The sequence below is a fragment of the Passer domesticus genome, chromosome 3 (genome assembly GCF_036417665.1).
Source record: "Passer domesticus isolate bPasDom1 chromosome 3, bPasDom1.hap1, whole genome shotgun sequence".
In the NCBI taxonomy this organism is placed as follows: Eukaryota; Metazoa; Chordata; class Aves; order Passeriformes; family Passeridae; genus Passer; species Passer domesticus.
The window spans coordinates 59758216-59774883 of record NC_087476.1 but is presented as its reverse complement, the minus strand read 5'-3'; the positions used below and the strand labels follow the sequence as shown (position 1 = coordinate 59774883).

General features: G+C 36.6%; 1 protein-coding gene across 3 annotated transcripts in view; it reads right to left on the bottom strand.

Moving 5' to 3' along the window:
• The window catches only part of SCAF8 (SR-related CTD associated factor 8), a 151095-nt gene that overhangs the window by 122167 nt on the left and 12260 nt on the right, over nucleotides 1-16668 (bottom strand). For all 3 annotated transcript variants that reach the window (XM_064413389.1, XM_064413387.1, XM_064413386.1), the window contains exons 2-5: nucleotides 8872-8955; nucleotides 7403-7447; nucleotides 3709-3870; nucleotides 825-981 (exon numbers count right to left, since the gene is read on the bottom strand). In XM_064413389.1, the coding sequence (XP_064269459.1) occupies nucleotides 825-981; nucleotides 3709-3870; nucleotides 7403-7447; nucleotides 8872-8955 (448 nt within the window). The remainder of the gene's footprint in view (nucleotides 1-824; nucleotides 982-3708; nucleotides 3871-7402; nucleotides 7448-8871; nucleotides 8956-16668) is intronic.

Sequence of the window (16668 nt, the reverse complement as noted above, 5' to 3'; positions counted from 1 at the left end):
TGTTAGCAATCTACTTGTTGGCTAGTCCAAATCTCACTGGACTTGCCCTTTATCCCCAGGAAGAGTCTTAAAGACTCTACTAAAAATTTCAACCTGCATCAGCTGGATTCATGAGGATTGCCTGTTTTATTGTTTTTTTCTCAAGAGAAACACTGGACTAAATCAGCACTCTGATAGTTCGTTTCATGCCATAATCCAGAAGAATTCTTCATACTTACAAATACGTTTGTATTTATGGGTCATTAGTAGAGGTACACCAATGAATGCTAAATATGACTAGATTACTGTTTTAAAAGTCAATTTGCATCAGAATTTATGACTTATGATTCCAACAATTTAATATAGTCATACTATATAAAAATAAAAAATACTGAGCTGGAAGATGCAGAAAAGGCACTCCAAGATCTGAAAAATTCACATATTTGCTTTGCCAATGAAAGCTAAGGTGAATTTGTCCAGATCATTCCTTTTCAGCATGGGATCAGCAAAAGGTGGGTTACAAAAGCAGGTGCCAAAAGCCATTCCTATCTGACCAAATTCCCTTATATCCCAGCCTCAAAAGAAAAAACTTTGATGAACTGAAAAGTTAAAAATCCATTTTCCTGCCATCTACCTACATAAGCAAGAGAGATGCTCAGAGCACAAAATGATCAAGCCCACTTTTATAATAATGTTTTCCTGTTTCCCTGATTTGGTGGTGTTTGCAATATACTTCTTTCTAGCATTCATCTGAATTCATCTATTTCAGCATGTTAACAGGCAACATACCAAAGCTGACAGAAGTGTTTTGATTCAAAGTATGACTTCCATCTGGCTTTGTTTACCTGGCGTATTGTTGCTCATAGCAGCTGTAGTGCTGGGCAAGACAGGGGTCACAACGGGAGGAGGAATTCCTGCTGCCATATCCAAGAGAGGCTGAATAATTTCACTCTTGAACACATTATTCTTCTGCCATAAATTTAGCACTCTAACAATTTTACTCTAAAATAAAGAAAAGACAGCAAAATATCTGAGTCATGCTTATTTTTCTTGTTATTGATTATGGAATTCTTAGCTAGCAAATTTAATCTGTCTAGACTGAAGGACCTTTAGATTTGCAAACAGTAAGAACAGTTATACTGGGTCACACCAAAGATGTCTTAACTATGAACCTGAGACTGATCCCAGGCAACAGCAAAGAGCTACTACACACAGGTGACAATGTTCTCTCAACCAAAAATGCGCCTTTAGTTTTGCACGATGACATGGAAGGAAAATTATTTTAAGGAAGCATTTTAAAGCATTACTAATAATTAAAATAATGAATTATTAGTCTGCTAGTTTTTTTATAGTTAACATATCTAAATGCAATTCTGTTCTGCCTGTGAACCAAAATAATTTAAGTGCACTGAAAAATGGGCAAATACTATTAAGACTCCTAAATATTTTTATTAGAAGAGCAGCTTCATATTTTGCAAGCTCTCTTGACAAAGTGAAGAATTTTAAAGTTTAAACTTGAACACAATTACCTGCCTATTGAAAATACATAGCAATATTAAAAAAGATGGATCATGGGGAAGAAAAAACCCACCAAAATTAAGACTTCATACAATTCCATTAGCTGTAACTCATTGTTCACCTTACATTTCTATTATATTTTTTTTCTATTACAACAGAAGCATTCTATTACATCACAAACAGATTATCATTTTGATCTGCCTCCTAAGCAGATCTTTAGGAAAAAATTATCTTTTAGAAAAAAAGCTATCTTTTTTCAGTAAGCTTTACTTCCACCAAAAGGAAAGACTTTGCTTTATTTTGGGGGAAAAAAATCAATTGCATTACAAAGAGCACGAAATTCCTCATAGGATCTGGCGTTTGCTGTCACAAAGGTGGTTTAATTACTTGAGTTCTATAAAAGAAGAACATAGAGCACTTAGCCACAGTGTTCAAAACAAAGGAAAAGAAGTCTGTCTGTCCAGAACTACAAGAGGATCCTTAACTATAATAGAGAAGTGCTGAATTTTTCACTGCATGGAAGATGCAATTTAGAGTTCCCTTAAAGAAATCCCTGAAGGCTTACACTCACTTTAAAGTCTGTGTTATAAGCAGTCCTTGTCAAGTCCATCAGAGACTCTAACTTCCCTCATCTCTCCAGAACAGGAATATAAAACTGTGGCTCTGTATCTACCCACACCTTGCACTTCCTCTGGGCCAGACAAAGGAATCAGTGAGGTGTTTTTGTTGTTACTTTAAAGGAAATGTTACTGCATTTCTATTTGATTTAAAAACAAATTCTACATTTGCTCATATAAAGATAACTGCTGCGTTTCTCCATTATGCCTTTCAATCAGATCAAACACCAAAATGTTACAAACCAGGTACATATCTTGGTCTCTGACAGCTCAGTTTTTTGCTAGGCAATGCATAGGATAACTACTTTCACAACACAAAGATCCTCCTATAATATTGAATTCATACGCAGCACAGCAGCAGGACTTAGGATTGAAAAATAGTTTTAAACTGAGGTGAAAAATATCCTAGAAATTAACCTGACAGGACTTTTGTGGACCCTAAACTGACTAGATTTTACCCTCTCTTCACATCAAACACCTTTAATGCAATAAATTAATTGCCACACATTGAAATATCACAGGCAAATAGTGAAATTTCTTAGCCTACAATAAATTTATGTATTTTTTTAAACTAGACACAAACTGAGTACTTGCATCCATCCTTGTTCCAATCTCTCCTTCTCCAGTACATCAGGGTTTTTCTGTATTAGTATATTTCCCAAAGTAGCAAGCTAAATGAGTTTACAAAACACACTAAAAAATAGAAGTTAAAAAATCGTGCCTATTAAAAAAAAAACCACAGTAAGACACTGTGGAATTGAAGCAGCACAAGTTAATCACACAAATAACCTAAAACCAGATCGGAAAAATGTCATTTAACTTAAATAACCTGTTCGGCAACACCTCAGAACGCAGTTGCAGAAGAGAAGACAGCATCCTTTAGCCAAGTTTATCCAACCAAGCAAAATTTCCAGGTCCTGACACACTGTCCTGTAGCGGTCTTAACTACTCTAAAAAGGCAGGAATCTTAAGATAACACAATGGCTGAACATGCCTTAATCACCCTCCATGGATGCCTTGGGTTTTCATATCTCTGGTTGAGAAATACAGCTGTAGAATGCATGTAACTTTTCTAAATACAACTCTTCCTGTAGCATCCAGCCTCTCTTACTATTTTACCTAATGACTATTACGCGAATTTCCATGAAGTGAAAACCCTCAGAATCCTCCACCTTTTTGCAGTTATTCAATAAGAAGAAACCCTACCTATTTTACAATTAAGGGACAAATATGAAGAAAGTTAAACTGTTATTTCCAGCCAATCTTTTAGAAACAGAATTTGGTGGCTATCTCAACTACTGTGATCCAAGGGAACAGCTGAACTTGTGAGTCAAACTATACAAGTTAAACCTTATTTAGCTGCTGGATAATCATAGAATCAAAGGAAAGACAACCTTTTCAAAACTCTAATTAACCTCATTGGATGTATCTTTCCAATCCCTACACGAAGACATGCAGCATTAAGAAATACATATACAGGGCAAGTTTATAAGTAGATCCCCTCCAGCAAGTAGAATGTGAGATGAAAGTCTTTATTCTTTATAGATGATATGCTAACGATTGTTTTAACTAGACAGATCTGTAAGTGATTTACCTTGTCATCACCAGGACAACGGTACAAGTTCTGGAAAGTGCTGATGATGTTATTGCTGAATCTTGGCGCAAATACATCCTTTTCTTGTCCAAACTGATGCCGGGACTGTCTCACAATGGAGTCAATGACATACAGACCAGGCACCTTGTACTCTGGTTTGCACTAGAAAGAATGGCAATTTAAAAAGAGCATACATGAAAAAAAACCCCAAAACCATTAATGGCAGAGTAAATACAAACAGTCCTCTCCAATTTTTAAGTGGGTCCAAGAATACTGAAATATTCTCTATTTTATAAATTGTCCTGGAAAATGAAGCTTTCTCAAATAACCTCTAACTTCTAATGCTGAAATTATCACATCTGTATGCATTCTGAAGATATGTAAATGGTATAAAATTAATTTCTTACTGCTAAAGAACTAACTTTTAAAAAATCTATTAAAAAAATTAACACACAAACCACATCTCCTTTTAAAATGTACAATCTATTTTAACAGTACTGCAAAAAGCATGACAAAATACTTAATAGTAAATTTGGACTAGCTGTAAATGTAATCCAGGGCATTTTTGTCCTTCTTTATGATCAAAGTAAACATTAAAGTTAAAATTTGTTCACTTTATTTTACATTGTTGTAATTAGCATGTAATCCTCCTCTGCAGAAGACAAACATATTTATGGAGACATCTGTTTGGTTGAGATTATAACAATGATATTTATTTAACAACTCTGGAAAACTTGCAAAATTTACAAACAGCATGATATTCATAAGGCATGTCTGCTAAGTAAAATACAAATTAATTATGTAATTTTACTTTCTTAACAACAAATCTAAAACTTTTGTCTTTTAATTGCAAAGTAATTACACCACATTACTGCAACCAGTTTTAAGACAGAATGAAACATGGTCCAAAAGTATAATGAAGCCATCATCAGAATACATTATGTTATGAGTTCACTTAATAAAGATTGGGTGTATATCACACAAGGTATTATGGAAAAGATGGGAAAGGACACCCTTTTCCTCTCTGCTCCTGTAGACATACTATGCAACACACTAAGTTAATAATCTTTAATAAAGTGCCAAACAAACACTTCAGAATATTAATTTTACTATGCTTTACATACAAATGTTCTGTTTTGAAAAGTGTTGATTTGCTAACACTTGCAACCTTTAGAAAGCCTTTCTTTAGATTCTAAACATGGTTCAATGTATTTAAGTGTGTCACTCTCTATTTTTCGAATGTGTGTGACATCCTTTTAGGAATATATGTGCATTGTTAAGCTTAAATTGGATACTGTCTTCAGAAAATCACTTCAATGTATTGTAGCTTCTGAAATTTTATTTAAATTATTAAACAAGAGTATTCTGCATACAGAACAGACAGGTATACAACTTTTCAGAATATTCAAATTAATAAAGCTCACAGAAATTCAAAAAGAAAACTCAGGACATATATTCGTTGACGTATTTTAAAACATGACACATAAAGAAAGCAAAGTGTGATAATAATGTAATAATATAGATTATATGGAAACAGCAATAAAATACAAGTAAAAATTTAAATGGTTCACTGGGGCAGTGAACCTGCATGTCCCTAATCTCAGATGGAAAAGCCTTTACACACAAATATTTACTTATTTTCTGGATGAGTAATCAACAATGTAATTTGCTTATTCAAAAACGTTAAATCTGGCTCTCCAATGGAATAATCTCACATATATGATATGTGATCATTTGACCCCCGAAGTGATCTTTTGCCAGAGAATAAAGCAATCAACCAAAATGACAACAGACCAGTGAGTTCAGTGTCACAAAATGAAGAATGTCATGGGCAATTACTTTATCTGAAGTTTCAGTAACATCATGAAATTACAAAAGAAAATACTGGAGCTCTGAAGGATGAAGAGCAAACTATCTGAGATGGCACTGACATCACTCTAGTCAGGTCTACAGCAAATTTTAATGCAAGATTCAGTCATCTTGAGCTTTAAATTGAAGTGACTGCTTGCAGAAAACATCCAATTATTCTCCAAACATACAATTTAAGCCCTTTAATATCAAATACCTAGCTTTCATCAGATAAGCATCTGTCATTCTACTAAAGCAAAGTTATTATTTAAAGTTATTAAGTTGCACATTTCACTAAATTGTTCACGAAATAATTAAAAACCCTTCAGCAAGACCACCAAAGGGAATCATCTAACCCAGGGCAACCATTAACAAGGTTATCAATAAAAGCATACATCTGCTTCCTCTAACCAGCAATGAACAGTGCAGAAATTCCTCATTGAGCAGTACTGGACACTGAGGGCATATAAAGATAACTCAAAGTAGCTTGTGGAAGGGTCAAGAACATCCAGTCCAAATCCTGACAAACTGCCATTCATTCATGCAGAGAGTAAAACTTCTCTTGTGCCTATGAATACTGAAGTGCCAGTCACATCCACTGTAACTGAAAAGCACAGTTTGCAACTCAGACAATTCTGAGCTAATTTCAGGACCTGAACTGCAAAGTGTTACTGGTCAGAGATGGATTACATGTATTCCTGCTCTCCTACTGCTGTGTTCAGCTGCAGCATTGAACAGGGATCAGAGGATAGTGATCCCTGTCTCAGAGACGGAAGAAGTCAGAGTCAAGGACCCAAAAAACAACTACTTGACAACAAGCTAGCAGTGTCGATACAGTATACTACCGGTCTTTACTACTGCTTTGAAACACATATTGACTTTTTTCACATATGATTGATGTACTAGTACCTAAATATTTCATTGATAAATAGTTGTGAGACAGATAAAAACACCAGGCTGAAGCTGAAACCTGTTTACACTGTCCAGCCACTGTCAAAAAGCACTGCAGAGTACACTGGGCAACAAGGAATAAAAGTTCATGAGCAAGACAGGTTACTAATACAGAACAATCCAGACTGCTTTGTAAAATCAGTAACAGAAGGAAAATTGCATCCAACATCGCAACATTAACAGCCTAATTTCTCTAGCTTGTTTGTCAAAACTAAATTTCAATTTGATCATAATTTACTGCTATTTACAAAGAGAGAAGAAATTCAGTATCAAAATGACCAACTGAACAATCAGGTACAATACAGATAAGCAGGGAAGACTCACAAATTTGAATCCATGCATTTCCAACTTGAAGCAAAATGCAGTTTTACCCAAGAATAATTAACTGTTGCAAGAAAAGAAAGCGCTATAAACTTCTTTGCTAGAAATAATCTTTAAATTAATACTACCATCTTCCCAAAAAGTAATTCTAGGCTAGCCATATATAATTTATTTGCAAGAACCACCAACCGAAATGCTACATCTACTGCTACAAAAAAGATTGAGGCTGAAGGTCATCTTCCCTTCAGCTTTAAAATCAATAGGAAAACCTGGCAGAAAAGCAAAAGCAACTGTCACTAGCCAACCACCTGTCAATTGTTTCACTGTTAGCTGTTCACTGACAGTCACTTTTAGCATTAAATAAATACACACAGAAGCAGTCCCAAAACAATATCCACAGTGATTCAGATCAAAGAACAAAATGAGAACAAAGTATTTGTCATTCTGCATCATGGGTTATGATCTGCTGCCGATTATTAGCAGAAACTGAATGTGACTAAAAATGGAGATAAACTAATATGTGCTAAAAATATTAATCCGTATGTGAACCTAAATTCCCACTTAAGTGACTTACCTTTTGAATGAATTTCTCAACACTCTGGACAACATGCTTGTAGAACTGAAAAATATAATAGTATTTCAGTAGAGAAAATATGAAGATGCATATACTTGTTCAAGTATGTTGCTATATTGATAGTAAAACTAGAAGCAGAAACTTTGAATTATTAAATAGCAATCCAATATCTACAGCTGAGCATGCAATCTTCATTAAAACACTTAATAGCATATAAAGGAGCTAATATCAGTGTTTCTTCTTTTTCTTAAAGGTTTTTTACACTGTTTTTTTTTTTTGAATAGCATGCTTATTTATTGAGAACTAGGAGAATAATATAATTGTTCCACCAAAACACATGGTTATTTACTGTACACTTTTACTGACTGAAGATGTTCACGTAATGTTACTAAACATACAACAGCTCTGCATTTCATTAATTAATAGCATCAACTGCATACTTTTTCTTTAAAAAAGTTGGCCTGTCTTTCATGGAGTTGTTTTTTTAAATCTCACATATAATCACAATGGCTCTAAATCATGTCAATTATTGAAATAACCGCTTTGCACAATTAAATGTTGTCATTGAAATGGCAAGAGTGGAAGTAGGATTTCCGAGTACATAATAAAACATTTGCTTAATTAATAGAACCATCTATTATGATTTACTACTAAAGTTCAATTTCACTCTTCAGTCATCAAATTACTCTTTCCCAATTACATAAAACACCAATATGGATTTCATTATCTGAAAACATATCTTCATATGATCATATGTCAGCAAAGGAATGTAGATAGGAAAAGCATATGTTTAGTCTGGTCTTTTTTCTACCTCTCCAGCTCTCACTGAGTTTCCATTTGTTTTAATGCTTAACACTAGTGGCATACTTCTTTCCTTCACCATTTTTCAGCGACTTTTTCTGCTATGCCATTGTTTAGCAATTAGTTTTACTTTGTAGCAGGAATAATCTTTAATGAGCGCACTAAGACTTGAACTTAAAAACAATTTGTATCCAAGCAACAAGAAAACTGAAATCTATGAACAATATCCATGAAAAGGTATGCTAGGAATTCAGAAAAATGAACAGTTGTATTGATCCAAAGGCATGCATAAATTTTGGGGAAGGAGGAAGGGAGAGAGGGGAGAAGGAAGGGTGAATTGTAATTTTCTATTTATTCATCCGTTAACAGGCATGTCAGTGTTTCCTTTGTAAATTGAGGCAAAAACCCTGTCTTTCAGGCCTGATGGAATTCAGATGGAGAAAAATTGGTATAATTCTTTCTCACATATGACAACCAGCAAATGAAACTCACACACCACTTTTAGCCTTCTGCTGCATTAACAGATATCACATATGATCATAACCTGGAAGTTGTAAGCACAAGGGAGGTGGGAAGTTCTGAAGCCAATTTTTAGACTATTTCACAAAATTATTTTCATGTACATGAGAAATGTAAAAGAGGTCAAAAGAAGTTAACTGGTTTCATACCTTTATAGCCTTGATTGCTGCCTTGGTGATCTGTGTCATTTTAGCTTTAGAAATGGGTGGCTTATAATCATTTAGCGAGTACAACTGCAAGAAAAAAAACACTATCAGAAATATAATCTGCAGTTGTCAGCCGAATACATTATTTTTCCACAAGAAAATACCATTTCTGATTTTCAGTGGATTTTATATATTAAGCAAGAAAAGACATTCCCATTTAAGAAAGAAAAAAGAAAAGGTCAATAACATATAATGTAAGATTCAAAATGCTTAAAGGAGAGCAGGTTCTTGTTTGCAATGGTCCCTATATATCAATCTAGCTTTACCAGCACTAAATACTGGAGGCATTTCAGATGAAGTTACAAAATAAATACTTAAAACATGCAAATACAGTAGCTCTTATTAAGTTTTCCAGGGCAAAGACACCAATATACTTGAATACCTTTACGGAAGCATAACAAAACCTTAACTTAATATAGTGATCATAATATGCCTGCTGAATCTGGTCTTTTCATTTTCCATTAAACAAACAAACAACAACAATAACAAAATCAAGCCCAGTGAGCATGAGCATGTAGCAATTTGACACTTAAAAGAGAAAACAGACTGTAAAAACATTCATTCGCTGCATTAACCCAGGAAAGTTAAATATTGAAAGTATTACAAATGCTTAAGCAAAAATCCAGCTGTGTTCTCAATTTCAAGCAGAGCATCTTAACTTCACTAATATCTAACCAGCAAAACAACCAGAGCACACAGGTGGTGTAGTTTTGCAACAATGCTCTCCCTGGATGCAGTATTAACTCTGTTCATTTGACTGGTACATACATCTCCCAGCAGAAACAATCCAGCATGACAGGTATTCATCAAAAATTTGCTGCACAGTGAAACTTCACAACGAACTACATTCACAGCTATGACTGATGGGCTGTAATTAGAAGTAACTCCTCCCCAAAGCTATTTACTTGCTGTGAAAATCTCAGATTATCCACAATATGTGATTTTGAACAAAATGCTGTTATTTTCTCCTTCAGGTCTAAGTGTTATAAGAGAAGGGACTGGCTGATATTCGCTACTTTCAGACATAAAAAGACCAGACACAAAGTGCCAAACCTGATTTAAGGACATTCTTAACTTTTATTTTTGTTTACAACACATATTTAGAAGCATGTTAGTTCAAAAATGGAGTTCTGATAATAGGAATGATCATCCATAATCAAATTTTTATTTCCTTCCTAGAAAATAGGAAGAATTGCAGTTCTTCCATGAAACAGTTATTGAAAAAGAAACAAAACCAACAACCCCTCTCCTCTCCTATACAGCCTGAGAAATGTAACATAATGAGCCAGATTAATATCCATACAGATATTTACAATATCTTTAACTTTCTAATATTTTCTCAATTTTGGCAAACTGCTAGCCCAGAAAACATAGTTCAAAATTGTTTATATTTAATAAAGCAGACTGTAAGACTGAACAGGATCACACAGTGGAAAGGACTGGGCAATCTTAAATTTAGGTCAGGCACCCCAAGTTGCTTATAATAATTTATCGCTGAAGGTAATAAATAGATATTCTTTCATCATATTTGAGTTTCCAAGAGACAAGGATTTGATCTCCTTGCAAACATGAGATTTTTTTTCTATCCTTTCCCGTCAAAACCAGTTTTAACCAAAACCTCCTATAGCTGTCAAAACACAAAGTGAAAAAAAAGGCTTGTCCAAGCATAAGTGTCTGTCTTCTCAGCTTGAAAGGATCTCCATTAAAACTGTGAAATTATAACCACTTCACAGCTAGACATCCACTTTTAAAACAACTGTTACTACTTCTCACTAATGCCAATGCTAATTGCTGTTGCAAAATATTCTGAATTATTTACATGATGCTCACATGACAAAAAGCAATACATTTCTAAAATGCAGGTATATGAATGCTCTTCACCACCACAGGGAAAAGAGAGAAGAGAGGCAAAAACCCAAGCCACCAATCAGTTTCTTCTGTTTTCACAGAATCACAAGGTTGGAAGAGACCTTCAAAATCACTGAGTCCAACCCACGCCCTAACACCTCAACTAAACCCACGGCACCAAGTGCCACATCCAGTCTTTTCTTAAACACATCCAGTGATGGTGACTCCACCACCTCCCTGGACAGACAATTCCAGTACTTCATCACTCTTTCTGTAAAAAACTTTTTCCTAATATCCAGCCCTTGGTGCAGCAGGTTAAGACTGTGTGCTTTGGTTCTGTCAGTTGCTGCCTGGTGAAAGAGACCAACCCACAAGAGAGCTGACTACACCACCCTTTGGGAAGGTATAGAGTGATAAGGTCACCTCTGAGTCTCCTTTTTTCCAGGCTAAACACCCCCAGTTCCCTCAGCCTGTGTTCCAAGTCCTTCACCAGCCTCAATGGACGTGTTTAAGTGTCTCAACATCCTTCATAAACTGAGGGGCCCAGAACTGGACACAGCACTCAAGGTGTGGCCTCACCAGTGCCAAGAACGGGCAAGACTTCCCTGCTCCCGCTGGCCACACTATTCCTGATACAGGCCAGGATGCCCTTGGCCTTCTTGGCCACCAGGGCACACTGCTGGGCCCACGTCCAGCCGGCTGTCACCAGTACCCCCAGGTCCCTTTCTGAATGGGCACTGTCCAGCCACACCGTCCCCAGCCTATAATGTAGCAGGGGGTTACTGTGGCCAAAATGCAGGACTCAGCACTTGGACGTATCAAACTTCATCTCACTGGACTCTGCCTACCCATCCAACCATTCCAGGTCTCTCTGCCGAGCCCTCCTACCTTCCAACAGATTGACACACGCTTAGTGTAATCAAGCTTAGTGCCATCTGCAAATTTACTGATGAAAAACTCAATACCCTCATCCAGGTCATCAACAAAAATATGGAACAGAACTGGCCCCAGCACAAACCCCTGAGGAACGCCTCTGGTGACTGGCCCCAGCTGGATGCAGCGCTATTCACCACCACTTTCTGGGCCCAGCCATCCAGCCATTTCCTAACCCAGCAAAGAGTGCTCCTGGTCCAAGCTGTGGGCTGCCAGCTTTGCCAAGAGTGTGCTGTGGAGTGAGTTTTGCAGCTTACTGTTCAGCTTCCAGTTACTCACAGGTAATTACCAAAATGTAATCACTCATCCTGGCTATTGTTTGGCTGGATGTTGTGCAATTACAGCTAAACTACTTCTGAGAACACTACAGCACCAGAAACTTTTTTTTTTTTTGTATACTGTTTCTTAGCAGAGTCATTCTGGTTGTTCCAGGGCAGCATTCTCAAGCCCTAAACACTAATCAGTAAAAGCAATTTACAAGTACATGAGCAAATGTGAAATCAGCCTAGATTCAAGAAGCCAACCTTGCCAATCTAAAACCAGTCCCAGAGGAGACTGGCACCGGAGCTCCTTTACCTACAACACACACAGCTGTAAGAGGGAGAACTGTCGATTCACACAGATACTCACAGGGACCACACCTGACCAGGCCATCAGCTTCGAAATAATCTGGGCCCTAATGGGGCAGTTCAAAGTACCAAGGAAGTCACTACACGGTGCTGGGAAACAAGCAAGAGTTGCACACATCTGACTCTGAGACATCGGCTGCGCACCACTCATCAGGAATATGCCAAAAGCCAACAGGACAACTTGGGATAAAGACACATGTAATATTTTAAAAATTTGTGCTTATATCCTAACTTAATTTTTCCTATGTGCCCTTTTCTACAGATGTTTAGCTAAACCAGTTTGCCCTCCAAGACCAGTGTCTTAGTTTTGTAAGATACTCAAGCTCATTTGTAGAAGGTAACCGCTTGCCCTCACACAAAATAAGTCTTTAGATACATCAGAAAAAAAAAGGCAATATGGTTAAATAGAAAAGTCAAGGAAACTCTCTGAAATAAAATGATACACTTGAGAATATCAGTAGTAATACTCAAAAGGATGGGGAGGAGTGGGAGTGATCACTCTGGCTGGCAATGTATGTGCAAAAGATAGTGCAATCAAGTTTGAGAAACAAACAGGTGAAAGCATGAAAATCAGTGTCTTTCAGAAGAGGGAAGGAATTGCAAATCTACTAAAGTGCTTGTCCCGGACAATCAGCACTTACAGCAGGACTCATAGGACATAAAGCCCTACAGAAAAAGACACACATACACACACCCCACCCCCTTTTTTAAAAATCTATACACATAAGGAAAAATCGACCCCACACCAGAATACTCCTGAAGTGTGTTTACAATAATGTAAATAACATGCTCATAGCACTTCACAACAATGTGAAAAATAACAAAGTATTGGAACAGAACTACAGAATGCAAGACTTGGTAGCTATGATTCATGAACTCTCATTTAAAACAGTCTCAAACTTATAGCTCTGAAAGACAGGAAAAGCAACACAAATTTCTGACAGGGGTTCAAGGGGAGAATTAGGAAAAAATGGATCAGTTAGGTTAAATATTTGTACCAGAAAAAATTGCATAAATTACTTCGAATAAATGTATTAGTGGGGACACATATAATTCCATGCAGCTGTTGTAAGGAAAGGCAACATTTCAGTACATTGTTCTTCTCTGAAAGACTCCAGGGGCACAGAGAGAAATCACTGATATAAAACTAACTGGACCGCCAAAACACATTTATCAAAGATCTCTCACGAAAGGCTCCCAAGAAACTAAGCTGTCCTAAACAGGCCCTTGCACGACAACCTAAACAAGGACTCCTTAAATACAGCCAGCAAACAATCCGAATGAACAGTCAATTCATGCACAGTAAAGGGAAGTCCCAGTAGAACCCACTCGTGCCTGCTGTCACCTATACTCTGGTTAGGACAAAGTCAGACTGTCAAAAGTTGAAGAGGAACATTGGTGACACTACCAAGTAATAAGTACACAGGAAGCAGTGGACACTGGCTTTGAAGCTAGCTAAGCCATTCAGCCAAGAAATCTGCTGATCCATGAGCGACTGCATTGAAGATATCAACTCAGAGTAAACCAGAAAAATCTCAGTAGTAAATGCAGTAAATGGACATTTAGATCTATATTATTTAGGCAACAATACCAACCTAGAGGGCACTCTCAACTGTACAATCTCCAAGGCTGGCATGAAGTCATCAGGGATAACTAAAACTGTGGAGAAGCTTTCAAGTGAAGAACAAAGGTTCTTTAGCTGGCAAAGAGAGAGGTGTATGTCAATACAACCTCAGTACTGAATATCAACTGGGAAGTATATTCCTCATCCAAGGAGAAGACCACATGAGATGAGGAGGGAGTGAGCAAGAGTCAGGTTGCTGGATGTGGTCTCAAACTGCCCAATGTGGTTGCTCCTAGCCTGTAAGGGCAGCTCTGGCATGCCTCAGAGGGAACTGACTCAGAACCTAAACTGTCACCATGAACTCACTAAGTCTGCGCCCCGATACCATAATGAAACCCACCCACCCTTTTAAATGACTGTATAAATTACAGTCAGCTATCTGTATGGTAGTATCAAATGTAGCTCTCTATTTAAAAGGTCTTATTCAAATGAAGTTTGAGCCTCATCGCATCAAGCAGCTGCATTTTTTTTCACAGTAGAAATACAATTAATTTCAGAGGGTCGAAAGTGAAACACTGTATCTTCAAGTACCAGATGAAACCATAAGTTTCAGATGTTTTGAAACAGACTAGTTCACATTTACAAGCTGAATGAACAGAGAAAGGGAGCAGACAGAAACCCGTATGTAAACTTAAAAAATAACACTTTAGAGCTGAACTACCACATGATTATGAAAAAAAAAATCTTCCATTTACTAGCCACTTACTGCTTTTCTGGATACACATCAACTCATATGAAACATTTGCTCAAAGACAAAATCTGATCAGTGCCTTTAAATGTCTGATTACTACTAAGATATTTGAATACTGACTAAAACTGTTTTTCTAGTTATCTTCCTAAGTTCATGTTGCAGAGTGAAAGTATTTGCACCATTTCTTATATGAAAACCCAGTAAGTACAGACATTTGCTGTTGAAATCTGAGGCACTGCTGTGGAAAGCACCACAGAGTTGGAGTCTCTTTTTAAAATGTACATTGAGAATTTCTCTCCAAACACAGAACATTTACCACCTGCTGATGATATACATAGATATTAAAACCTAATTTAAAAACCACCTTACAAGTTGATGGATCAATTTATTTTTCCTATTCATTTAGTAACAGATTTTGCAGCAGAAAAAAGAATATGCTGATCTCAATCAACCCAAAATTTATCTCCCATCTATCCTACCATCTAGACAGAAGAAACAGTTTCCTGATATTTGCCCAGAAAAGAGCACTGCTTCAGTGACCTATGTGTTCACCCAAGAGCCACTCTGACACAAAGACTCTCCTAAGCAGTCACCCAACATCAACACAACATCTGGGAGAATGCTGCTTCAGTTAAGGTGGAGTGACTTCAAATAAACTGAAAGGTTAAACCCCAATTTAAAATAAAAACTGAACAACAAAATTGCAAATATACATTGAAATTTATACAAAGTTTTGTTTTGTACGTCCATTCTTGAACTATGGCACTTTACTCAGAAAATTAAAGATGAAACATTTCCCATCTAAATGTAGATGGCATTATCACACAAGGACAAGGAAGGAACAAAGACTAAAGTTCTACAGAATGGGGAGGGGGGGAACAAGAGAGGATGAGGCAAGAGCTACACAATCAATGACAAGTCACAAGGAGTCTGTACTGGTAACAGTGGAGTCTGACTGTAAAGTAAATTTCAAACCATTTTCAAACTGTTAGCTCAGGTTTTGAAAAAACAAGTGTTAAATAATTAAGTTAGAAAGAGCATTAATGCCTGATTCACGTATGATCTTTTGGGATTAAATTTATTTTCCTGTGAGAGAAAAAGCATAGCCAAAGTAAAGAGAATACTTTCAAGTTACCGTAAAAAATGCCAGTGTTTTTTTCAAGACAGTACACTTAACAGTAGCATACATTTTATTTCAATGTCAATGAACATTTAATGATCTATCAGGTTATTCTAGAAAGCTGTGGACAAGACTATTCTGCCTGCCTCAAGCATTCTAGATGACTGAACATGCTCAGCTCTAAACATATTGCCAACAATACAAGAAACTACAAAATACAAATAAAAATTAATCTTCTCGACCCATTTAAGCTAAATAAAACACCAGATAAAATTTGCAGTGAATTTGTGGGGGGAAGTTGCTTCACCGGTTTCCTGTATGATGATTCCATCCAACCATGTCCTACAAACACTGGCATTTTCATCATTAGGTGGGGGACAATCAATAAACTTTTGATAGAAATATGCATGCTTAATTAAATGCTGAATATAAATCACAGGAAAACCTTACAGGGAAGACCTCAATCTGAATGGCACCTCAGGGACAAAATGAGTCCACAAAGGTATACTTGCTACTAATCCTAATCTGTCTCAATGAAAGCAATTCCCAGGGTCATGTTCTTGCAAAGTAAGAATCAGATGACAGCCAAATGTCCATGTAAAGCACATAACAGCTTATTACTCAGATAGCATTAGAAGTCTTAATATGATCAAAGTAACAGTGCTAAAAGTGGTTTCTAAGACTATCTCTTTCCCACAGAAATGTACATCTATGTATCAGGACCAGGCCAGCAATTAAAGCCAGTTAATTATATTCACAATTCTCTATTTTCCTCTATCTGATAAAACATTATAATTATTTGTACAGCAAAAAGTAATGATGGTGAGAGCTAAGACACTACATACAAGGCAATATTCCAGTGTACATAAAGGTTAACAGCACTGTTAATACTCAA